This window comes from Brassica napus, chromosome A9, assembly GCF_020379485.1.
Source record: "Brassica napus cultivar Da-Ae chromosome A9, Da-Ae, whole genome shotgun sequence".
NCBI classification, from domain to species: domain Eukaryota; kingdom Viridiplantae; phylum Streptophyta; class Magnoliopsida; order Brassicales; family Brassicaceae; genus Brassica; species Brassica napus.
Window position 1 is genome coordinate 26,120,298 of NC_063442.1, and position 26,257 is coordinate 26,146,554.

Consider the following 26,257-nt stretch of genomic DNA (forward strand, 5'->3'; position numbering starts at 1 on the left):
TTAATTGCTATACAAATTAATATATGTAGTATTATGTGTAATAATTATGTAATTATAATTATATACGACACAACCTTATGTGAGCTTTGTTAAAATATGTCAAATAGTTTTAAAATAATTTCCATTTTGCGTCATACTTTGTTATATTTTAAAAAATAACTGTTTAAAAATAAAGACCATATTAATAAAATAATAAATTCAATACAATTATCAAAATACTTTACTAATTATTTTTTATAAAACATTACACAAATATGATCACACGTAAAAACACGATTACAAAAAAAAATACATATATGATATAAGGAAATACACAAAGGCGTATGAAACTTGATTTATTTAATATACTTACAAAAATTATCTATTTTATTAAATTCATATCATACAAAATATGATTATACAAACACACAAACAAATAAATTATATTAAGCAAAAAATTCAAAAACAAAAAATATACCCGTCCTCTCGAGGACGGGTCAATATCTAGTTCTCCTTATTATTGAAGTGGGTGTCACACTCAGCAAAAATTAATATATAAAACAGATATAATTTGTTTTATCGTCAGAAAAACCCGAAAAGCCCTTTTCTTCAAAAAGCAGTAGATCAACAACAACTTTAGGCTTGTCCCTTCCACCATCACGGGTCAACATCACCTCATCGTTCCACCATCACATTCACATCCATCTTCTTCGTATATGAGACCTCGTATCCGAGATGCTGCCTCTGACAAACTCCGCCCTACCCGATCCTCCTTCCACGACGACGGTGAACCAAAGTTTCACCGCAAACACCCTCCGCCTCTCCGCACCATGTTCGGCCGATGCCGGAAATGGACTGTCCTCGTGGCGGCGATCTGGATCCAGGCTTCGACTGGAACCAACTTCGATTTCTCGGCCTACTCATCCCATCTCAAATCAGTACTCGGAATCTCTCAGGTGAGGTTGAATTACCTCGCCGTGGCTTCTGATTTGGGTAAAGCCTTCGGTTGGTCGTCCGGGATCGCCCTAGCTTATTTCCCTCTCTCCGTTGTTCTTTTCGCGGCGGCGGCTATGGGTTTCGTTGGCTATGGTGTTCAGTGGCTAGTCATCACCAACGTCATCGCTCTTCCTTATTCTCTGGTACGTTCTTCTTGATCCATATCAAGAATCAAGAATCAAGAAATCGTTTTTTTTTCTTTTTTTACTTAAAGAAGATCACTTTCTCATATGTATAGGTGTTTCTGTGCTGCTTGTTGGCTGGTTTGAGCATATGTTGGTTCAACACAGCTTGCTTCATCCTCTGTATCCGTCACTTCCCGACCAATCGTGCACTCGCTTTGTCTCTAACTGTAAGCTTCAACGGAATCAGTGCAGCCTTATACTCGCTCGCTTTCAATGCACTTAACCCTTCATCCTCAAATCTATACCTTCTCCTCAACTCTCTGGTTCCTCTTGGTGTCTCGTTAGCTGCACTCTACCCTGTTCTTCTTAAACCATCTCTAGACCCTGCACCTGACAGTGAATCACGGCGGCATGACTCACATGTGTTTGCCATTATGAATGTCGTAGCCGTCATTACCAGTTTCCACCTTCTCCTATCTAGTTCCAGTACCAATGTGACTTCATCAGCTCGTTTGCATTTAGTGGGAGCGATCTTCCTTATGGTTTTCCCCTTATGTGCTCCTCTTCTCGTCTATGCTCGGGATTACTATTTTCCTGACGTTAGCCAACGTTTCCAACATGACAGCTCTGGCTATGTTATGCTTAACATAGACGAGCTCAAGCTGCAGAAAGCATCTGTTACGGGTACTGCCAAGGAAGGGAACATAGTGAGGCTCGGTGATGAACACTCGTTTCAATTGCTCATAAGTAGATTTGAGTTTTGGTTATACTACATTGCCTATTTCTGCGGTGGCACGATTGGCCTTGTTTATAGCAACAACTTGGGTCAGATTGCTCAGTCTTTAGGACAAAGCTCTACAACACTCGTCACAATCTACTCTTCATTCTCCTTCTTTGGTCGGTTGCTCTCTGCCGCACCAGACTTTATCCACAAGTAAGTTTCACTTTTTGAGATTAAGGAACTTCTGATGTGAGATTAGGATCAAATGTCATTGATAGATTTTGCATCTTGCAGGAGGTTTCGTTTGACAAGAACCGGATGGTTTACAATCGCACTCTTGCCAACCCCTATCGCTTTCTTTCTACTAGCGATATCATCCTTACAGCACTTAGCATTGCAGACCGCAACTGCTTTGATCGGTCTGAGCTCAGGTTTCATATTCGCAGCTGCAGTCTCCATAACATCTGAACTTTTTGGACCCAATAGCGTAGGTGTTAACCACAACATTCTCATAACAAACATACCAATCGGCTCACTCCTATACGGTTTCATAGCTGCATCCATCTACGAAGCCAACGCAAACCCTGAGATAAGAAGCGTGGTATCTGACTCGGTCGTTTGCATCGGAAGAGATTGCTACCACAAAACGTTTGTGCTTTGGGGTTGCTTGTCCCTTCTTGGTCTTGCTTCAAGTTTTCTGCTGTACTTGAGGACGAAACTGGTTTATCACCGGCTTGAACAAGATCGGGTTTCCGTAACGACATCGCCGTACAAGGATCTTGATTCAATGTAAATCAAATTGTAACACAAACCACAGTCTCTTTTTTTTCTTTTTTTTTAAGTCACACAAAGATTAGTACACAAGTTCTTGATATCACATCTCTTTATGGGAATCTTCTTGCACAACTTTAAAACTTTTATAAAAAAAAACTTAAATTAAAATGTCTTTAAAAAAAAAAAAATAAAGGAACTAAACACGCATTTGAAGGGTCCCACACTGAAAGCACAAAAGAAAAAGAGTCATCAAAACTGAGGCTCACCGTAACTGACAAAATCATGAATTAGCCGTTGTGGAGACTTTTTCTTTCTCTCTCTGTTTTTATTGCTCAAGCAGGGAAAGTGAAACCCTAAGAAGTTTTAATTTTGCATAGTTGATGGCGGATTTTGGGTATCTATCGGATACAGACGATTCAGCAGTGGAAGAGCTGATATCGCAAGCGAAGGAGCTTTCGGCTTTGGAGCAAATAGCAGCCATCAATTGTTCTGGCTTCACCGACTCTTCTACTCTTCCCGATGATCTCGAATCTCGTTTCCGTCGCCTCAAGTCTCTTCCTCCCGCTCGACCCGACCCGGTTTCGTCTAAGATTAGTAAGAAGAAGGATCTCCCGCACTCCAAGAGCGTCGTGGGTTACCCAAAGGATCCAGATTTCTCTGGAAACCCAGTTAAAAAATCTGGCTTTGATGAGGATTCGAGTGTTTCCAAGCGAGATCTGGGAGTGAATTCGGGTTTTGAGAGAAGCTCGCGAGCTGGGCTTGACTCTGATGGAAGTGGAGATTTCTCTGGTTCGAGTAAGATCTTCTCCCCAGCTAAACAAACCCAGAAGCTTCCTAAAGAGAAACGCAGAGTCGGTTCATCGTCATCATCGGATTCAGAACCAGAAAAGAAATCAAAGTCGAAATCGAGCTCATGGGTAAAGAAGTTATCTCCATCAAAGATCATTGGATACATTTGGTCTTCTCCCAACAAATCATCATCCGCCAAGAAGAAGAACATCAAAAGCATCAGATCATTTACTGCATCTGGTCGCGAGAGAGATGTTGATTTCGACGACTTTCTGTCCGATTTAAATGCGTATTCTGTCGAGGATCAAAGGAAGATGCTGAAGAAAGCACTCAAAGAACAGCAGAAGATGCGCAAAGAAGCTGCTCACATCATCAAAATGACCAGAAAGGCATCTGCAAGATTTGATTTTGATGATTAATATTCTTCCCCCTTGTTGTTTTGAGTCTTGAGAAAAAGCTAGCAGACACATTTCCAAAAATAATTTATATTTACCAAGTATAAATAAGTTCTTCTTTAATTAATACTACTATAATGTATTAATTATTCCTTTTCCAACAATTCGTCTATCTTAGTTAAATTCGAGTTGTATTATTTCCAATCCGAGTTAAATCCAATGTGGTTAATCATATGTTAGACAAAACATATTCTATTTTTAAACATTTAAAGTATAATTTACTAAAAAAAAAGATTCAAAATTACTTATAGTAAAACAAATCCAATGGCCCAAAACTATTGTTAATTCGTAAACTTAACTACTTGCTAGATTACATGTTAACATATAACGCCAAATGTGATTTTGGAATCATAAAAGTTAATTTTCAATTTTAGCCGTCTCAATTAATTCTTTTATTTCTTTGGTGAAGGATTTCATTTCATAAGAACTCAAACTAGAGTAATAGCATAACAGAGTTTGATTACACTTTTTGGAAATGTAACAGCTAAATAGATATTGATGTGCTCAGATTAATCTAAAAGATAGCAGAGTGGAGAAAGTGACAAGATTTGTAAAATCTAAAGAACAACCTGCAATTTCATTCAAGTCCAACCTTAAACGAATGACAAATATCAAGACGAATGGATCTTTGTCATGAGGTGCACCAAGTAATAGAACAATAGATTCCAAAAAAATCCGAAGACCGAATCGGCTAAGCCAAAAGTCATCGAACTGAAACTAAGGGGAGAAGCAGACGCTATAAGGCAGGAGGGTCACCAGCGAGAAGGGACCATGTTTGGTGCAACCGGTGGATCAGGAGAGGCTGGAGGGCTGAGAGGAGAAACCACGACGAGTAGTCCGGAAAAATAAGAAATAGCGAAGAAATGACAAGATTGGAACCAAACCTTGAGCAAACATCACCGGAGTTAAGGGAAAAAGAAAGAGGACGAATACAGGAGAAGATTTCTCGTTGGTGGACGAGATATCGTACCAACGGTGGAAAAAGAATTTTCAAGAAACTAGTAAACACTTGCATAAAGAAAGCAAAAACAGAAACTAAAAAAGTTCTAGAAATCTTAATATTAACTTAACAAAAAGATCCCTGAACTTTTCATTAGAAAGAGAAACAAAAATAATAATTACACCATTCTTTTTTTTTTTTAATTTGCAGAATCCAGGACACTAGATCCAAAGTAATCTTCAAAGAGATGTGCAGTTTAACGGGATATCCTTTCTCCGAATTTTCAAATAGGCCAAAATTCATTCTTTGCATGACTACAAACTAAATTCCTTCAATCTTAGGTTGTTTAGTTTCCAAAAATCCGTCATCCCCTAGACCAAGTAACTGTTGATATATATATATATGGCCTATTTGGTTGAAAAACCATAAAAAGGAAGTTTATTAGCAATCTATGCAGAGAAAATTTTAATGAGGTATCAGGAATGAACAGTCTTCTCGCAATTACAGACCTGCCCCTGCGTAATCCAAGTTGCATAGATAGACTGGAGTTTAAGTAGGGTAGGCAAATCTAGGTAAGATACTGATGTCTGGAACTATTTGAAGATAACGACTTGTTGTCACTGTCGTTACCAAATATACCGCAATTAGAAAATAGAGAAAGATATAAGCACGTGGTTGGCAAAAATGAAGGAGTTATAGCACGTGTTTTGGTGCGGAAAGCGTATATTTGGGACGTTATGCATTACTACAATTAGATGCTTTGTTGAACAGGAATAATTTAAAATCTACCGGACTATTGTCAGCATTCCAGGGGATAGAAAACAAACTTTTTTTGAAATAATAATGAAGTTATATGTTAAAGTTTGAAAACAAATTTACAACTTAATAAGCGAGAAACAAATATTACCATTACAGCGAAGAGAGTATCGGAAAATAAACATAGAGACTCCGAAGAGGATTCAAGTCAGTCCATGCAGTAGACATTCAAGTCGATTTTCAACAATGGGAATCATTACCATCCTTTTTCCAGCTTAACGCCGCGTCGCAGCAGAAGAATGTTTAGAAGAAGCCATAAAAAGCCCAATAGGAATGAGTTAAACAAAATAGAAGAGCAAAGTGTTAATTAAAAAATAAGAGGAAGATAACTGAGTAAATACAAGTCTATACATGTATCAATGTAAACCACAAAGGCCTTTGTAAAGGAAGTTAATTATGTGGTCTGATAACACTGATCGAAATTCAAGCAATTAAGAAAAGAGAACTCGGTTTGCGCGTATAGAATTGGACACGGTTAATCAAACCGGAGAAAATCGAATAAAGGAGAATGTTACGAAAAGTAAAGTGGATAATGTCGAAATTTTTCGATTAAAATTATAAAATATGAACGTGTCAGAGATATTTTATGAAACCTAATGTATGAATAATTAAGTCTATACCTAGGTAGCTGGCGCATTTAATGCTTGCGTATAAGCTGGATTTTGTGTAAGAAATTCCAGAGTGACCATCATTATTTCGCTATAAAAAGGAGCTCCCGGAAGCATTAATCTGCACAAACACAGAAGAAAAAAAATCCAGATCAGTTCAGTAGTTTCTGGCGAAGCTCATATCTGGAAGGAAAAAGGTTAGTTTTTTGTTTTTTAGGGTTTATTTTTTTAAAAAAATTTCACACAACCGTATGATATGTCAGCACACCTAGTAAAGTTTTTCACACTATTGACGCCTCTAAATTTAATCTTACATATGTGTTGCAGATGGGAAGGTTAGTTCGGCTCGTAATCGGGCTGTGGAGTAAGTCCCCAACCGGGGTTTGGTCTTTCGAAGAGGCCCCAAATTCTCTGAGGGAAGCGGTGATAATCAACAGAACTGAATCTATCGATGGTCTAGTGGAGATGATCCGTATCACCCTCAACCTTGGTATTCTCACTCCGGTAGTGTTGACCTATCAACTCCCGACATGGATGCTCGTTCCCGATGGACCAACAACACCTCCAATCACTTTAGTAACCAACAAAGATGTCGAAATCATGACAAGTGTGTTCGATTACATGGCCGATCCAGTTCTCTATGTGACTAGTGGACCTGAGCTAGTCGCAAAATACCAGTTCTTCTGTAGAACTCCCTTCTCTATTGATGAAAAGACATACCTTGAAGAGGGCGTAACTGAAGAACAACATCGCCAAGCTATAATTGGTTAGTGTCCCAAAACTTATTTGCTTTAGTGAAGATGAAGATAAATTTTTTGAAATCCCATTAACCGTGCGTATTTTATTTAAATGTCCAAGACTTGGTTGGTGGCCACCCAATCGTGTGTAGCAAGCATATCTTGGAGATAATGTTCAACGAACCACAGTTGCTGCTAGTCTTCCGTGTCGCTCTCGAGATTGAGATGGTTTATGGTTTACAGAACGATGTTGAGGACACAGAGGAAGGTCTTGAATATATCAACTTAACGGGAAATAACTTCATGCCTTTAGAGGGAGCTGTTCCTCTTTCTCCGGATCCTCTGAGCAACTATGATCCTAATCAAGAAGGTAACATTGCTTTAAAGTTTTAAAGTATAGTATTATGGGATTAACGTGAGCATGATAGGTGTTTGTAATAGTACTTAAAGTTTTCAAATATAGTTATTGACTTAAGTACGGACATTTATAATTTAGGCAAAATATGTACATGTAGTGGCAGTTGATTTTGTATTAAACCGAACATGGAGTAATACTAATAGATTTTACTATTACTTGTTAGTATAATTTTATTTAATCCAAGGTTTGGATTACTGACTGCTGCATATTTTCATTCCTAGTATTGTATGGAGAACCGATCACTGTTGACGAGCTACAAAACATACACCCAAATTTTGAAGCATCAACAATGGTTAATCAGGATACCAATTTGGGAGTAGAACCTCTTAACTTGTTTGAAGACCTACCAGATGATGAAGCAAACTGGGATGGCATGACTGAAGAAGGAAGAAGGTATGAGGTTTACATTGCACCGTCTCCACACCGTGCCGAGAGAGCTATTGGACTCCCACTTGCTCCAAATCGAAGGGTCATTGCACCACAACATCATACATTCATTGTTATCGACGACGACGATGAAGGCTCCTACACTGGCTCTTCTGAGGATTTCAACGAGACACAGAACAACATAACAATGCCACCACCAGTTGCAGAAAATTCGGATTATACGGTGGATGTTAACTCCGGTAATACTATCTTAACATGTACAAATAATATAAATTATAAATTAACCTAATGTATCGTCTTAGCTGTTGATATAGTTGTTATTTTCCATGCAGGTGAAACATCGGCAGAAGTCAAAACAAATAACAAAGGAAAAAATGTTGTTACAGAAAACGGTTCGACTCTTACTGGGAAAACGACCGATGTTGAACCGTTTCTTGATCTCACACTTGGAGTGGGAGTTGGAAACAGCAAGGCTGAACCAAAACCTGTCATCGATATTCCAGAGTCCTCTTCCGAAGCTGAAGATGGAAGTGGTGGGTTTGGTCCCCTCTTTTAGAATAAATAGCTGGACTGATAAATAAGTAGCCAACTTTTGATGTGAAATATGTGGGCGCAGGGGTTTACTTTTTGTTTTTTGTTTATCGCGTACGATGCATAAGATAATATTATTGCGGGGCCGTGTAATGTAAAATATGTTAAAGGCCAAGAAGTAATGTGAAATATGTTTGGTTTTAACATTTATACGGTGAAACTAATCAACCTATCGACTACTAACTTTGTAGGAAACCAAACAAACCATTCTGATGCATTATACGAAGGAAAGGTGTTTAAAAGTAGGGATGATTTCAAACAATGCATGGCTTTATATGCATTGCGAAATAAATTTCGGTTTAAAAACAGTAGATCCACCCCAGATGGAATGGTCCTTAAATGCATTAGTTCTACATGCTTATGGAGAATTTATGCAATCAGAATGAAGAACGTGGAAAAGTACGAAATTCGAAGGATTGTCTCCGAGCATTCTTGTTCGGTTGACGACAGAGCAGGTATTAAACATATTTATCTACAATAAAATCAGATTTGATTTTACGATTCTGTTGCTCGTAAAGAACAGTCAAGCAATACTTATATAATAAAAAATCGATTTTGATATTATAATTTACGCGAGTTACAAATCCTTTACATAAAGTCAGTAAAGTTCGGTGACATATAATTAGGAAACATTATATCTGTCACAATAATAAGGCAGCGATGAGATTTTTAATCATATGTTTAGTTACGGCCAAGTATGCATTTTAATTAAACATCTACAAACATATCATTACCATATCCGGCCATTCCCAGTAACGATATTAATTATGGCAACAATAAAATTATAGGATGTTTTTTTTCACTTTTAAAAGACATTCATCTCCAAGTTTTATTTTCCTCTTGCAATGGAATACACAACAGTCGAACATAGAATTTGCTGAAACCAATTTCTTATTTTTATTGCTTTAAAATTCAGGATACGAAGAACAAGCAACACATACTGTCATTGGACAAATGCTTAAGTCAAGGTTTACAGGGAATGGGTGTGGGCCACGACCAAACGAGATCATGCAAGTCATGCTAGGCGATTACAATATTCGGATTTCTTATTGGAAAGCTTGGCGATCAAGGGAAGTAGCGCTACAATACGCAAAAGGGGCAAATGCTACATCATATCAATTGCTTCCCGATTACTTACAAAGACTCGTTGTTGCCAATCCTGGAACAGTGGCTGAAATGCATACAGTTTATGAAGCTGGAGTTGGTCATCGATTCAAATACATGTTCCTTGCACTTGGAGCATGTATAAACGGTTTGAAGTATATGCGTAATGTCATCATCATAGATGGAGCACATTTAAGAGGAAAATATGCTGGATGCTTATTGTCTGCATCAGCCCAAGATGGCAATTACCAAGTTTTTCCTATCGCAGTAGGAATAGTGGATGGTGAAAATGACAAAGCGTGGGAATGGTTTTTTAAAATGCTTCTGAAGTTCATCCCTAACGACAATGATATTGTTTTTGTTTCAGACAGACACTCTTCCATCTACAATGGGTTATCAAAGGTAGTTATCGAAATAAGAGGTTATCATCAACTTTTTCTCCACTTTAAATATAAAAAGTGTATATCTGACCATTCCATTTACGTGTAGATTTATCCGGCAGCAAAACATTGTGCATGTGTTATGCACCTGAAACGGAACATCCGGACATATTTCAAAAACAAGAACCTTGGTTACTTGGTGGGGAAGGCAGCTCGAGCATTTCAACTTAGTGAATTTAACACCATATTCAATGAAATCAAGAACATTAACGGTTTGTGTGCGGAATATTTAATTGGTATTGGTTTCCAACATTGGGCACGTGCGCATTTCGATGGAAATCGGTACAACATTATGACAAGCAATGTTGCGGAGACATGGAACTCCGTTCTCCGGGAAGCACGAGAGTATCCAATTGTGGCTTTGGTAGAGTATATCAGATCCAAACTTATGAACTGGTTTGCGGAAAGACGTAATGTCACAGCGGTTGGTAATGGAAGGTTGACGGCACGGGTTAACGAGATTTTAGAAGGAAATTTTGAAAACAGCGGAGGGATGCTTGTCAGACGGATTAACAATGTTGAGTTCGAAGTGAAAGACAAAGTTGGCTCCTCATATCACGTCAACCTTCTTGAAAAAACTTGCAGTTGTTTTTCATTCCAGAAGCTCCTCATACCTTGCTCCCATGCTATTGCTTCAGCAATCAATGAAAAAGTTCGTATAGAGTCCCTAGTATCTGACTTTTACAGTCTTGAAACTTTGACCTCCGCATATGCCGAAGATATTGTGCCGATAACCACCGAAACAGAAATAAGAGAAGGCATATTCGGAAAGGAAGGAGAGTCGGTCATAATATTTCCTCCATCAAGCAGGCGACCTCCAGGTAGACCTCGGAAGAGCAGAATATTGTCAACGGGTGAAATACGGGTAAACAAAACATGTTGATTAAGTTTACTAAATTGTTGCACAAGATTTAACAACTCTTTTTTTCTATGAAGATGAAAACTCCAAGAAGAAGACATATATGTAGCCGTTGCAAGGGGAGCGGTCACAATAAAGCAACTTGTAAAGTTGCAATATAACTGAAGTGGTAGAAGGTATTATGGCTATTCCCGGATGATGAAGGTGTTTGATAAGCATGGTGGTCTGTCTATGACACAGAAAATAAACATGTGAATGTAAAATATTTTATCCATGTTTAGAGTGGGGCAGGTTGTATTTATTCCCGGGTTTGTGAAATAAATAAATGCCAAATTCTATGTTTACAATTCATGTGTTTATAAAGTGTTCATCAAAATATTTTAAAATTGAACGGGTCGACTGCTGAATTATATATACCATGAATGGTAACTAAGAGTAGAACCGAGAACAACAACTAGAAGTAATCAGATAATATAGGGTAGGAAATAGTTACCCTATAACCGGTGATCAAAACAAAATACATAAACTGGTACCAAGTTAACTAAAATAGGAAAACAAAAAGTTGGGAATACTAGATAGTCAATCCCTAATGGATTATGGCTTGTGTGAGTAAAATACATGTTTTGCAACTGTATAATGTATACTAAGATAAAAAAAAATTCTAATCAAATGATAAACCAATTAATTACGCAGTAACTATTATTCTCTTACATTTTAAGACAGACAACAAATCAGTTTATACACTTGTACATATCTATAATTTTGCTGATACAGAACGCCATTTTGACACAATCTATAACAAGTCCATAACAAACCTACGTAAACGAAAAATTAGTTAAAATAAAAAAGGACATTTCGTTAAGGGTAACCGGTTTTAAAATGACGAAACCAAACAAAATTCCCAAGTTAAATGATATTTATTGATTCAGGAAAGTATATATATTGTATTTTCTGTCTAAGGTAATCGACTAAACGTGTTAGATCAACTCTACTCATCGAACTAATATTTTATATTAAACATGCATATGAAACAACCGTATTCCTTACAGACCAGATATTATACATTACTAAGATAGCAATAGAAAAACATCTTCAACTGAAAGAACAACATATGAAGCCTCACATAGACTTCACTTATTCCAAGAACATAACATCACTTAGTTAAACACTTCAACTAGAACCAAACAACATGCATAATTCTGCCGTTCTTTTACCACTTCATTTGCCGCACTTCTTTCACTCCTCCGATCCAGTGGGCGAGGACACCAAATCTAATTACATACAAACAATAAAAACATAACTTAGTTGCGCATATAAAAAAAGACATATCCAATACAAGTTACTAACCTTCGCCTGTAGCTTGAGTAGTCGCATTACTTGTGGACGGCGCATTTTGTCTTCCTTGATTAGCCTTTTCAATTTCTAGATGGGCCCTATACATGACCACCTTCTCTTGCTCGTTAAAAATCTCCTCAAGCACCTCCTTACTCATCGCCAGTTCTGTCTCGTCCATTCCTGGACAAAACAAATAACTATATTTGATTACAATCATTATAGTAGATCATGTGTTATCTATATATACTGACCTGAGAATACAAACGTTGCCCCACCAATGGAAAATGTTGTATTGGTTAAGAACTGGTAATTCGCAACTTCTTCTGCCCCAGAGGTAACACATAGCTTCAGTTCGGTAAACCAAGTACGAAGCTCCATCATTTCTTGAACAGCTTCGTTTGTCGTAAGTGTAGTCGGTGGAGTTCGAGTGCCCTCAGGCTCCAACAACCACTCGGGTGGGTGGTAAGCCATCGACAAAGGTGTGTCAAGAGGCAATTTATAACGATCACGGATGATAGTCTCCAAATCTGCCAACGTCTCCGTCGGCTTGACTAAAACAGTATACCCGAGGTCAGTAGGCTTTCTCTGGAAAGTCCAATGACCATCATCATTACGCGTCCAAGCACCATGAAACAAACGGACACGAAGTGGTGTGGACATCTGAAATTTAAGAGCATAGGAGTTAGCAATGAAGATATATAAATAACAACTAATATTATCCTAAACCTTTTTGGCCTAAAGTCGTTGAAATGTTATGAGCTTTATGTGGTGTGAAGCTTGTTAATGTGTAGCAGACGTATTTATAGAGGAGTAAATATGTAGAGTAGAAGATAAGATCAAAACATGTAGCTATATACAGAATTATTGAAAAAAATAGGTGGCTACTTTATCATAGGTATGATGATGATATTCGACTTGTGATAAAACGGACAAAAATACTGTGATTTTGGATACACATTGGAAGCCTATTGCACTTTCAATGCGCGTGCCTGACTTGATGAGACCGCCACATGGAGTTTTATATTTCTGTCTAATAGTGGTACCGATATGTCATGGTTTACAAATAATGGGCAATAGAATATAGATCATAGATTTTAAATCGCATAACAACACCATCAATACATTACCGGCTTTGGACCATACATTATTAAGTAAACGAAGTTGTTTATAACATTACATAATCAATCTGACCTTACCATATTTAGAATAGTAAGGCATGGTAGAGGAGATAAAGTCAATAATATTACAAAATAAACTGGATTTAGGTTAATGAAGATGGAAGAACACAGAAATTTAGAATAGTAAGGCATGGTAGAGGAGATAAAGTCAATAATATTACAAAATAAACTGTATTTAGGTTAATGAAGATGGAAGAACACAGAAATAAGATAAACTTACTAATGTCCTTGAACATTCAAACTTAACCAACATTCAGACTACACCAGAACGAACAAATAAAAGCAGCGTTACATATGAACGAGAGTTATAAATCTCGCACCTTACAGACAATTTTAGAGTGCATCAACTTATAGTAAGCTAAACATCAACCATTGTCCTCGTCTACAGCTTCTCCTTAAACTCATAAGCCAAAATGGCAGCCCTCCTTCCTTCTTCTTCGACCATTTCATGAGTTAGACTTTTACACGCTTCAAGGCCATAGATTGCATGTGTGGCCATTAACAGCATTGCCATTAATCCCGAATCAGCTGGATTTTTATTCTGTGCAACAGATTTAGGCCTTGCAACATCATAACACTGAATAACGGGTTCCGTTCCAACGATTTCACCAACATATCTAGCAAGATATGGTAACATTTGCAAAATGGAGTTGATATACTTCTCGATGGAACTATCCTTGTGCAGTGTCACATTGCAATCCAGAACAGTAAGAACCCCAGTACGAGCATCAAAACAAATCCCAACCCAATGTTTCTTCCCCACATTGAATGGAAAGTAGTACCTTATTGGGTGAACCTTGGGATCATCTTTAGAAGGAAAAATATCCTTCAACCCTTTCGGAAACATATATGCCTCTTTATTTCGACTCTTAAGAAACTTCGGAAACGTCTTGTTTATCGAACTGACAAATTTCGTATCAAGAAAGGCAGCACTACGGGGACCTTCTGGAGGGAGGTGAGGACAGACCGCAACACGTGCAACTCGGATAAGAATATCCATAACCTGGTAAAATATGTATCCAATCTTTCAGACAAAACAACCATTATTGTTACCAGTTGAGGATGAAATTGACATCAACGACAAACCTTTGCCGACATAAGACGTGGCCTCTGAAGAATAAGTTGAATGTCATTTCCATAAACGGCAACTCCAGCAACATTAATAACGCTGGAACAGAAATTATAATAATTAAGGAAAATACATTTAAGTAAGCGATAGAGGTATTAAGTGAAAGTTGATAAAATGTCTAAAACTTACAACTTATCCCTCAATTTAACAGACAGCTGAGCATACTTCCTTGTAATGTCAGATTGATCATCAATTACAAATATGTGCTTCTGTGCTTCTCGAACTCGTGACATAATGTGATGACCACAATGATAATCGTCAACAAGATTGGAAGGAACCGTTTTCTGCCTCTTACTTTTCCGTGATACTTGACCTTCTTCAATGTTGTCATCAACTTTACTGAGAGAAATACAATCCCGTTCAGGAACGTCTGCCACGAAAATATGTTCTTCCCCCGGAATCTGCTCTTCCTGAGTTAAACCAAGGGAGAACGAGGGTTCACCAGTCGGGTCTTCTCGTTGCCTCTTATTACGCTCCTTTACCAACAATAAGACAAACTTGTGTAATTTCTTCCAATAATGAAGTAACAGTCAATAGTGGAAGAATTTAGATATTTGTTTAATGTAAACAATAACGATATTACCAAACTTGTTTGAAACGCATTCTGACGTCCACGATTCTGGCTATTGGCTGATTGTGCACATGTCTCTGTTTCCAGACTACCACCAACAAATCCGGGAGCAATAGGGTCTTTCTTTGATGGGGTTTTATTCTCGTCCTAATGACCAAATATAATGTTAGAACAAAAATTAATTCATAAAAATGTAGTACAAAAATTACCATCTACCGCAGAAGATCAAAAACGAAATTATAACCTGGCTCACACGATTTGATCGAGGCGGTGTAGAGTACTCGCTTAAGTTTCGAAGCACATTATTAATAGTAATTGCATTGGCATCATCTACACCAGCTATAACCGTAGCTGGACTGGGTACTTCTATCGGAGGTGCCGTTGTCATGTGAGAAGCGCGACGATGAACGGACCCCTCTTCCTTAATCATTGCACGAACCTTTTCAGTAACTGATAGTATCATCTCATCTTTGAAGTTAAGTAACATCTCCTTGACTTGCAAAACAACTTTTCCTTCCATTCCATCAACCCTTCCACCTGATAAGTTGATCTTATTCTCCATGTAAGCTAACTGAGGTTTGATTTTGTCCATCACAAGGCCAACGATATTACCGGCTTCAATGTTTTGACCATGTGGGTGAACATATGTTGCTTTCCTTGACTTTGATGTCGATTTACATGACTGTCGCATCCGCTCCACATCCGTCTGCGTAAGCCCACCTCGAAATAAAGAAGATGTAAACTGATGATTTGCGTTGATGCGCGCTACAAGGTTGTCAACTTTCGAATCTTCCTCTTCGTCAGACCATCCTAAATTGGCTTCGTCAATTGACCGACTGCTATCCCCATTTATAAGCGAATTAACATGGGCCTACAGATATAAATATTGATATAATAGACATCTTGTAAATTAGCTTGTAAGTGTTAACGTAAATATAGTATCATGCTTGCAAAAGATATTTAGATTCCAACATAACTATGTTTACACACCCATTATAACCCCAACATAAAAAAAAGCAGAACATATCACTTACAATGCATCGCTTGTCCACATTTCTCGCGTGTGCGGGGTTAAGAGTTTTTTTCTTCGTAAATATATCACGGCCGTTTCCATCTATTTCATCACTATCTGATTCCGATGATGAACATATCTCTTCCACAACCTCGGTCAATGAAGGAACTGCTTCTACCAATACAAGCTGGAGGGCGAGCGCAAATCCTTTTACCGCTATCGTGTTTTGAGACAAAGCTACCTCATCTCGCTCTTTAATACTACCCATTAGCATTTCAAAAGCAAGTCTCCCCCATGGATAAGAGAAAAATTCTTCAAGATCTTCAATGGCTTCAACATGCTCTCTCGCTATCTTCATCTTAAGGCTTGTTGGAAGCAGAACAGATTCCAGAAGCGCCAAACAAGCATATTTTATCCGGATTTCCTTGTCCTTCACAGTTTTACGGTAAAGCATTTTAATGACTGAAGAAACTGTCACAACCTCAACTTTCCCAAATAAAGATGGCCAATACGGTTTCTCTGATATTGTCTTCTTAAGCTTCATCTTCGACTTCCGAGGATATTTACCGCAAGGTAGTCCCGTGACATTAGCAAACTCTGTAAGAGAAAATCTAACCGGTTTGCCAGCAAATCGGAACCAGATTTCGTGCTTCTTCTTCGTTTTCAGCTGTCTTGATAACAAATACCTAGCAAATCGACCAGAAAAAACCGGCTTATCTGCTATATCTATCAATTTCCCAAAAGAAGATCTCCTAATAATATCAACTTCCTCCTCGTCTAACGCATTAAAAATCCTCTTTAGGGCACTTGATGAGTGATACGTAAGAACACGAACCCCTACTGGTTCCTCCCCGGCGGCAAACATCATATCCGGAATTGGACCCATGTTTCGATCTTCCGGTGAGTCGGGAAAATCTACAAGCCGTGCCGACACCATCGGTACAGTTGTCACTCCAACAAGAGCGGCAAGAAGTTCACCTTCGTATACTCCGCCACCGTTACAAACAAAAGAAGAGTTTGTGAAAAGTATTTGGCTAATAATGGAAGAGAAGGCTTTTTTGCAGGCCTGAAAAAATAATAGAACATGAAGATTTTTTGCAGTCGTGAAGAAATCTTTACGTGATTTACTACCCTATACCATCATTATTATGCTAGAAAGCCTAAGGTTCCTATATGCTATTAATTTCATTTCTATGTGATAGGGATACTTTGGTCATATATGAAATGTGAAACAGTAGTATCTCGAACAGCTAAATAACTTTATTTCCTTGTGTATCGAGTGCAATTGGCCTATATATATATATATATATATATATATATATATTCTTTTAACTCTTGATATATTAAACATGATGATTTGTTTGATTGCATTTTAAATATAATTTTTTGTCAGTGATTGCCTGTTAAATATAAAATGCCAAATACGGTTTTGAAATCATAAAAACATTTTAAAAATCATATTATTCATTGTATTTGCAAATATCTTAAATAGCTATTTTTGGTTTTTGTTCCCAAAATAGCACCTAAAAGTTAAAGTGATCAATATAGGTTATTCAAAATGGTTAAATGACAATTCTATCTTTATTAAAAATTTATTTATTTATTTATTTATTAAAAATAAAAATAATTATTTAGAAGCGAAAATAATAAAATCAAAATAATGTTTTTTTACGATTTTTCAAAAACTTATTCATTTTTCTAACTTCTTTTCAAAGGACATTTTGATAGTTTCTTCCAATATTTTCTTTTTTGCAATTTTTTTGAATTCACTTTTAACAGTTTTTCTTAAAAAAAATTGTGACCGCCTTCCCGAATGCATGTGTATGATATCTTCTTGAATTTGTAAAAAAAATAAAATCATGTCCATGAATGTCTTTATAAATGTGTAAATAGACTTGTTAAATGTAGTTTGTATGTATATTTAGAAAATTCTTCCTAAATGTGTATGTCATCTTCTTGAGTTTTATTTATATGCTTATTTAGAAAAATATTACTCAATATGTAATATCTCTCAAAAATTTACGAAAATACTTTTAAATATTTTTATAATACCATTATAAAATTTGGATATTAAATTCATGAGGTATTTTAAAAACTTTAAGAAGATGTTATACATATTTAAGAATATCTTATTAAAAGTACATATAATTCAAATTTAGTAAGATATTCTATAAATAAATATTCATGAAGATTTTCCTAAATACAGATTTAAGAGTATCTTTAAATTGACTTTTATAAAAAAATTCCTAAATTGTATGAATATATTATACATATTTATTAATATCTTTATAAGTTTTAGAAAGATATTATACTTATTTAATAAGATCTTCTTAAACTCAAATTCAGAAGGATATCATGCACATTGAAGAATGTATCATACATAAGATATGGTCTTCCTAAACTTTTTCAAAAATTGATTCTTAAAAAATTCAAAAAAAAATAATTAGAAGTCACATCAGAAATATTAGCTGTTTGACCAAGAAAAAAACTTGGCAAAACCTTTATAAACCCCATGCAAACTTTCACTAACTAGGCCACAAATCTTCTTAAAGATCATCGAAAATGGGAACCCAAACTTTCATCAACTGTTCTCTCTTAGCTATCATCATCACCTTCCTCGTTTCCTCTTATTCAGCTCACTCGCAAGACCTCACCTTCAAGCTGATCCACCGTGACTCTCCCCATTCTCCACTCTATAACCCTCTCCACACCGTCTCCGATCGTCTCAAAGCCGCTTTCCTCCGTTCAATCTCCCGTTCCCGCCGTTTCTCAACCAAAACCGATGATCTCCAATCCGGTTTAATCGCAAACGGTGGCGAATACTTCATGAGCATCTCGATCGGTACGCCACCTTCGAAAGTCGTGGCCATCGCCGACACTGGAAGTGACCTAAATTGGATCCAGTGCAAACCATGTGAAAATTGTTACAAACAAAAAGGTCCAATCTTCGACAAGACGCACTCTTCGACCTACAAAACAGAAGCTTGCGATTCCAAACCCTGCAACGTATTGGCCAAAAAAGAAAAAGGATGCGACCAGTCACGGAACATCTGCAAATACCTTTACGCTTATGGAGACCAGTCGTTTACTAAAGGAGACATTGCAACCGAAACAATCTCTATCGATTCTTCCTCTGGCTCCCCAGTTTCTTTCCCCGGTACAGTCTTCGGTTGCGGCTACAATAACAGCGGTACGTTCGATGGAACCGGGTCCGGAATCATCGGTCTCGGACGTGGACCATTATCTTTGATCTCTCAGCTAGGTTCTTCCATAGGGAAGAAGTTTTCGTATTACTTGTCAAACACGTCATACTCAACAAACGGCACAGGTGTCATTAACCTAGGAACCAACTCGATGCCTTCCAACCCAAGCAACGGCTCTGCTGTGCTCACTACACCTTTAATCTATAAAACCCAAAATACTTACTACTACTTGAATCTGGAAGCAATCACCGTCGGAAAGACCAAGATTCCGTACACCGGAGGAGGAGGAGGAGGATCCAGTTTAAACGAGAAGACCACCGGGAACATCATAATCGATTCCGGAACTACATTTACGTTTCTAGAATCTGGATTTTACGAGAAGTTTGGTGCGGCGGTGGAAGCATCGGTGACCGGAGCTAAGCGTGCGAGTGATCCACAGGGGCTGTTGACACACTGTTTCAAAGCCAGACACAAAAAGATTGGTTTGCCGGAGATAACAATGCATTTCACGGGAGCTGACGTGAAGCTGAGTCCGACAAACGCCTTCTTGAAAAAAGATGAAGAGATTGTGTGCTTGAGCATGATTCCGACAACTGACGTTGCTATCTACGGTAATTTGGTTCAGGCGGATTTTCGTGTCGGGTATGACCTGGAGGCTAAGACGTTGTCGTTTCAAAGAATTGATTGCTCTGGGAGCTTGTAATATGAATTTAGCGAATCGCTAGAATAAATAAATAAATAAATAAATAATATAGCTATTTTGTTATTTTCTTCTTATATTTTTGAAACCGAAATACAAATAGCCACCAACAGCTAAAATAGTCCAAAGACGACGAAATTAAATACTACTCTCTCCGTTTTCTTTTATTTGACGTTTTACAAAAAAAAATAGTGTATCAAATTATTTGACGTTTGCGAAATTCAATACAAAAGATGGCAAGTTCTGATTTTTTCTATCTTTATAATTAAAAAACGAGTTCAGTCAAAAAGGTTAATCTAACATTAATGATATGGATTAAAATAGATATTATGTTAATCTTTCTTAATTGATGTACCAAGTTGTAAAACGTCATATAAAAGTGAACGGAGGGAGTAGTATTTATAAGTTGAAGACTTATCATTTGAAATACTTATAGAAATTTATCTTTCTAAAGTTATATGATAACCTCAAGGTGAAAATAAAATTTAGTAATAAATAAAATAAAATTGAAATATGTTTTGTTTTTCTTGCAGTCATCTGCCAATAAGAAGAAGAGCATAATAAGCTTTCATAAATTAAAATATATATTTTTTTTTTTAAATAAGACATTAAGGGAAAATAAAAGATTATCTGATTAAAATTAGAAAAATACTTCTTATTTTAAATATATGATGTTTTGTTTGAATGTTTAGAGATTTTAAAATATTATTAAATTTAAACATAACCAATTATAAAATATTTTCAAAATACAATTAATTACATAAATGTTTTTGACAAAATCAAATTTAACTATCAAATATTCTCTGAAACATGGAATATTTTAAAATGGAGAAAGTATAATTTAATGAATATTAATAAATTCAATATAAGAGCAGTCATAAAGGTGTTGAACCAAATGGCCAAGCTTCAATTTTTTCCACAACTAAAATTCATTCCATTGTCGTTATCTCTTCTTATACGACGGTTTCTTATACGACGGTTTCAGGTAAAGTAAAGAGTTAAGGATCCATAGCTTCAGATTTCTGTTTGTTTAGGTTTGTGAGCCAATTCCTTGTGCGCCTTTGGAGGATACACTAGGCATTTAGTGAATCACTACGTCAGGCTGAGAGACAAGAAGTTGAAGCGCAGGTAAAGTCATTTTTGAACTTCTCTTAGCATTTGTGGAAAAAACAAAAGTTTATCTTTGAACATGTAGCTGATGTATTGAGGAGGAGATCAAAGTTGAAGGAGTCTGATGTCTCTAAAGAAACCTACACGAAGTTTCAGAATTCGGAATCGAGATTAGCTGAACTCAAATCAAAGTATGAAAACCGTTGGCAAAGAAGCTACTAAGGGCCATGTTAGAATTCGATAATCAGCAGCATAACGTAACTTATCAGCGTCTCTGTACTCTGGTAACCTCAATTTGATTCAAATCTTAGCGCTCATTGGTTAGCTACTGGTCACTGGATTGGATATGAAATTATATTTTAATGCAGGTTGAAGGTGAGAGATCGTATCATCATAATGCTCTTGATATCCTCGATAAGCTACATTCCAAGGTCAGTAAGTCTCTGATAGAGTAAAGCTATCTGTAACAGTAAACTTCTTTGTATTTGAATTGAGAAATGAATAATAAGAATGTTTAGCTTTGAGTATGAAAAGCTCTCATGGCAAACCTAGTTAGAATCATCGATCTCATGGCGATTGTGTGCTCTAGACTCATGACGTCTAAGAACTTACAACAACAAAGCATAATCTGAAAATATCTATCACAACGTTACTTCAATACTTTAATCTTCTTTACTTCTCTTCAAACCTTCCTTCTTAATCCAAGTCTTTCTCTTCCTCCAAGTTAAGCTTCTCAACGCTTCCCTCCTTCTCTTTATCATAACCTCCAACGGCTTTCTCTGCTTCCTTCTTTGACGATAATAAGCCTGATGATACCTATTAATACCTCTCCCTTTAAACCAAGCTTGCCCTCAAGTTGGTAAGAAGAAAAACACTCCACAAACTCTTTAGACAACATCCAAGTATCTTCCGATGAAGCTCTATCCTTCCACTTCACTATCCAACTCCAACTCCAAGTCCAACTCCACCCACCAAACGGAACAATTCTTTCCAAAAAGAACTTAAGAACAAGTGATCCCTATCAGACACAATACTCCTCGGAAAGCCGTAAAAAAGAAAAATCTCTTGCACGAACTTTTGAGCTACATCAGCAGGTGAAAAGGGATGCTTCAAGCATAAGAAGTGGCAAAATTTACTCAATCAATCTACCACCACCAAGATCACATTCACTCCACCGGAAACAGGCAACCCTTCAATAAAATGCATACTCACATCCTCCCACACTCGATCAGGTATAAGCAAAGGTTGTAACAGACCTGCCGGAAACAACGTCGAATGTTTGTGTGTTTGACAAACAAGACAAGCTGCAACATAATCTTGAACTTTTCTCGTTAAACACTCCCACACAAATGACTTCTGGACGCATTGAATAGTCTTTAAAACCCCTTAGTGTCCCCCAAGCTTACTGTCATGACACTCATATAGTATTAAAGGAATAAATTGAGAATTTTTAGGAATTACCAAACGCTTCTTCGACCATAACTTGTCATCAATAATTTGATACTTCTCAGAACTCAACTCACCCTTACACAACTGCTCCATCCTCTTCTGAATTCCCTCATCATCCATAATTTCCTTGAACAAGTCCTGCCACTGTAAAGCCGTTGTTGTGGTTAAGGACATCAATAAAGAGGCAACAAACATAGTCCGAGAAATGCCATCTGCAGCTTTATTTTCGCAGCCTGGTTTATACAGAATATCAAAGTCAAAGCCTAAGAGTCTTGTGAGCCAGCGTTGATATTCCATATTAACCTCCTTTTGTTCAAGCAAATATTTAACACTCTTCTGATCGGTACGGACAATTAAATGTTTGTCCAACAGGTAAGGTTTCCATTTCCCTATAGACATCACCACTGCCATTAACTCACGCTCATAAGTCGGCTTCAGCTGCTCTCTAGAAGTCAGAGCGTGGCTAAAGTATGCAATAGGTCTTCCCTCTTGCATCAACACTGCTCCCAAACCCACACCTGACGCATCCGACTCCACTACAAACATCTTCAAAAAATCAGGGAAGAGTCAAGACTGGAGCAGACAACATTGCTGCCTTCATTCGTTCAAATGACAATTGAGCTTCTCGACTCCAAACAAACTGATCAGTCTTCAAATGACAATTGAGCTTCTCGACTCAATGTCTTAGCCAACAACCCATAATCCTTCACAAACTTCCTATAATAGCCAGTCAAGCCGAGACACCCGCGAAGCTGCTTAACTGTCTTAGGTGTTGGCCATTTGACCATTGCATCCGTCTTTGCAACATCTGTAGCTACACCCTTCTGATATCACTCAAATTCTCTAAGGAGTGATTTTACTCTCTCAAATAAGAGGTTCAATTTTACAGCCTTGCAATGAACGGGGTGTCAGGGGGAGCGATGAACTTGTATTATGAGATGTAGAGAGTTGGTGTCAGGTTGGATGATATAACCTTAGTAGCGGTTTTAACAGCTTATAATCTCGGTGGATTTGTAGAAGAATGACGTAGATATTTTTACTCGATGACCAAAGTACATAAGATACAGCCTAAAGCTGAGCACTACAACTGTCTGATTGACCTACTGTCCAGAGATGGCTTGTTAGAGGAAGTGATAGATGAGATGAGAAATGAAAGCGATGAAATTCTAGCTCCTGTGTACTGTTCTCTGTTAAACACCGCTCAGAACTATGGGAATATAGAGTTAGCTGAACGGGTAGCGGAGAAGCTCGAGAAAGTGGAAGTTAGTGATTCAAGTGCACATACTCTGCTTGCGAGTGTGTATGCATCGGGAGAAGCGTTGAGATGCTCTTAATGAGGCGAACTTCATTCTGTCATACTCTTAATTATTCTGTTATACTCTTATCTAATCTGATACTCTCCATATTGATGGTTAATGTTGAAAGTGATTTTTCTCTACCTGACCGATTGAATGCGGATTGAATGACGTCAAATAACCAATCAAAAATCGGGGAAATCATTATTCCACTTCCAAATCGGGAGTAGTCGAATCTGTTATTTTTTCTCTCTCATCTCACCCGCGGGTTTCTTCGGCGTTCTCTTCTTCCTCGTTATCATCGCATTGAGCTAACTCGGCTTCGTCGCTTGGATGCTGAATCATTGAGCTATTGATTCCATTTTACAGGGTATATATCTTAAAGCCAATGTTTAGAATCCTTCATCCACCAAAAACGATCGATTTATAGAGATTTCGATTTACAAGATTCATAGTTGTAATTGGACTGGACTAATCGAGGTTCGGAAAGTGTGAATAGTATGTCTATTAGGGAATTGGATAATCAACAAATGTATAAGAAAAGATAGAACATCAGGAATTAAAGAATGCAGATAACTCTGAGATAACAATTGAAACGAATTGGAGAGGAGAAAACAGCTAGAACTGGGAAACGTTGGGCAAATTTGGTTACCGACAAAATTGTGTAAGAAAGTATAACTTAGTATAACTTAAATGCTATAACTGTATAACCAGGTATAACTTAATGGATTTGTTTAATTTTTTTTTGTATTGCAGATGTGTTTTTCGTTTACAAACATACACTTCGATTATGATGGACATTATTCTAACTGTGGAGATGATTATGAATGGATTCCAACCAAATGCTCGTTTGTATGCTATATCCTTTTGGACATCATCATTAGAGGATATAACTTATTCGTTGTTGAGGAAGAGGATATGCAGAGATGGGATTAGACTCGTTTACGAAGAGGCTGAATTTGGGCTACGTTCCATTGGTAGTGGAACCTAAGAGGCAATTATATATTTTGGATGATGAAGATTGTTATCTTGCATATTTACATTGTTTTATCCATTTATTCATGTGCATTTTCATCATATAGTTTAGGATTTAGCCATGTCTAGGTTGCATTTTGCATACATATGTCTCTATCAGGTAGTTGAGCACCACATGGAGTTTCTGGAGACATTTGAGTGCATTTGGAGCTCAAAAGGAGGTGATTAGAGTGAGCTTTGGACGAGCACTGCTGGAGCGACCTCTCGGAGCGACGGCATGAGGTCGCTGTGCACCACATCCCGGAGCGACTCATCCAGAGCGACACAGCAAGGTCGCTCGCGTTTTCATCACTGGGAGACGCGAGAACAAGCTCGGAGCGACCTTCCAGAGCGACGTGCTGAAGTCGCTCCCGAAGCTTGGAGCGACGTCCCAGAGCGACAGGAAGAAGTCGCTCGCGAATTCACCACCCGGAGACGCGAGAACAAGCCCGGAGCGACCTCTCGCAGCGACACAGCGAGGTCGCTCCCGAAGCTTGGAGCGACTTGTCGGAGCGACAGTCTGAGGTCGCTCCGTGTTTTGTTTCTGCTCGAACTTGTGTTTTCTCAAGGGCATTTTGGTCATTTCATTATGCACGTTTTTATTTTCTAAACCTATGTTTTATTACTCTGTAAGCCACCAGGGGGAGGATCATCTTTTGTTCTTAGAAAAACCACCAAAAACCTTTGGAAAGTGATCTCTTTGAATCAATTGATCAGTTTTATTATTGAAATTCTGTGTTCTTATTTATATTTTGTGTTTCTCTGCATGATTAATCTGAAATCCACCATGGGTTTAAGAGGAATCATGGAGATTAGTGAGTAATCACCTTTTGAATTCATGGGTTAGGGAGATTAAGGGTGATTAGGTTAGAACTAGGATGTTTTAGTGTAGATCATTCATATTGCCTTGCTAGTAGAGTGAACATAAAGCATCTTCTGAGTTGGCCACTCAGTTGTTGATCCTTAGGCATTTCTCACCCGAAAGGTGTTCGATGAAATGCCCGAGATAACTCTCCTAGACTTTTAGCATACCTTGCCAAAGACATTTGTTGTTAAAGATGCTAAGATAGCTAATAGACTTGTTAGTAATGATTGCTTTCATATATTCAACCAAAGACATTTGATGCTTGAATTGTGTTAAGTAAATGAACATTCATCTAGACATAGAGTTTGTTTAGGATTGTGTCTAAGCTTAAGGTTAATAGATTGATTGATCGTTTGCCATCTTTAGTTCGAGGCTTGATCACCCGATGTCTAATCCCTATATCCATGAGTTCTCTTTTCCAATAGTTAAGAAAGTATCGTTTAGTTATTCCTATTAATTAGTCATAGTTAAAAACCCATCTAAATCATTGGTTGCACTTAGATTAAGTGATTACTTGCATTCTCGGTGCTTTAGTATCTCTCAGAACTGGTTCGACAATCATTTATACTACAGCATTTGTCTTAGGAGCCTTGAAAACTCCTAACATCAAATTGGCGCCGTTGCCAAATTCTGAGTCGATTTGAACATTGAGATTTA

At 37.5% G+C, this 26,257-nt stretch overlaps 6 protein-coding genes across 6 annotated transcripts; 5 read left to right on the plus strand and 1 right to left on the minus strand.

Moving 5' to 3' along the window:
* Positions 1-562: 562 nt before the first annotated feature.
* LOC106452568 (protein NUCLEAR FUSION DEFECTIVE 4) lies at positions 563-2,698 on the plus strand. Its single transcript, XM_013894720.3, has 3 exons — positions 563-1,118; positions 1,214-2,034; positions 2,116-2,698. Exons 1-3 carry the CDS (start codon positions 696-698, stop codon positions 2,612-2,614), a joined length of 1,743 nt encoding a protein of 580 aa, XP_013750174.3. The 5' UTR covers positions 563-695; the 3' UTR covers positions 2,615-2,698.
* Positions 2,699-2,838: 140 nt separating this feature from the next.
* LOC106452569 lies at positions 2,839-4,045 on the plus strand. The gene has a single exon (XM_013894721.3). The coding sequence runs from the start codon at positions 2,976-2,978 to the stop codon at positions 3,801-3,803; it is 828 nt and encodes a 275-aa protein (XP_013750175.2). The 5' UTR covers positions 2,839-2,975; the 3' UTR covers positions 3,804-4,045.
* Positions 4,046-5,188: 1,143 nt separating this feature from the next.
* On the plus strand, positions 5,189-8,868 carry LOC125577606. The gene is made up of 5 exons (XM_048739070.1): positions 5,189-6,400; positions 6,531-6,969; positions 7,062-7,310; positions 7,580-7,984; positions 8,078-8,868. The coding sequence occupies exons 2-5, from the start codon at positions 6,531-6,533 to the stop codon at positions 8,299-8,301; spliced, it is 1,317 nt and encodes a 438-aa protein (XP_048595027.1). The 5' UTR covers positions 5,189-6,400; the 3' UTR covers positions 8,302-8,868.
* LOC106412770 lies at positions 8,719-10,900 on the plus strand. The gene is made up of 4 exons (XM_048740480.1): positions 8,719-8,791; positions 9,253-9,842; positions 9,930-10,745; positions 10,817-10,900. The coding sequence occupies exons 1-4, from the start codon at positions 8,719-8,721 to the stop codon at positions 10,898-10,900; spliced, it is 1,563 nt and encodes a 520-aa protein (XP_048596437.1).
* A 2,734-nt stretch (positions 10,901-13,634) lies between these two features.
* LOC125578159 lies at positions 13,635-16,901 on the minus strand. The gene is made up of 6 exons (XM_048740481.1): positions 15,987-16,901; positions 15,197-15,823; positions 14,965-15,099; positions 14,511-14,857; positions 14,339-14,420; positions 13,635-14,255 (listed from the first exon to the last, which is right to left on the minus strand). Exons 1-6 carry the CDS (start codon positions 16,899-16,901, stop codon positions 13,635-13,637), a joined length of 2,727 nt encoding a protein of 908 aa, XP_048596438.1.
* Positions 16,902-17,491: 590 nt separating this feature from the next.
* LOC125577607 (probable aspartic protease At2g35615) lies at positions 17,492-25,466 on the plus strand. The gene has a single exon (XM_048739071.1). It carries the CDS (start codon positions 18,527-18,529, stop codon positions 19,868-19,870), a length of 1,344 nt encoding a protein of 447 aa, XP_048595028.1. The 5' UTR covers positions 17,492-18,526; the 3' UTR covers positions 19,871-25,466.
* Positions 25,467-26,257: the final 791 nt, after the last annotated feature.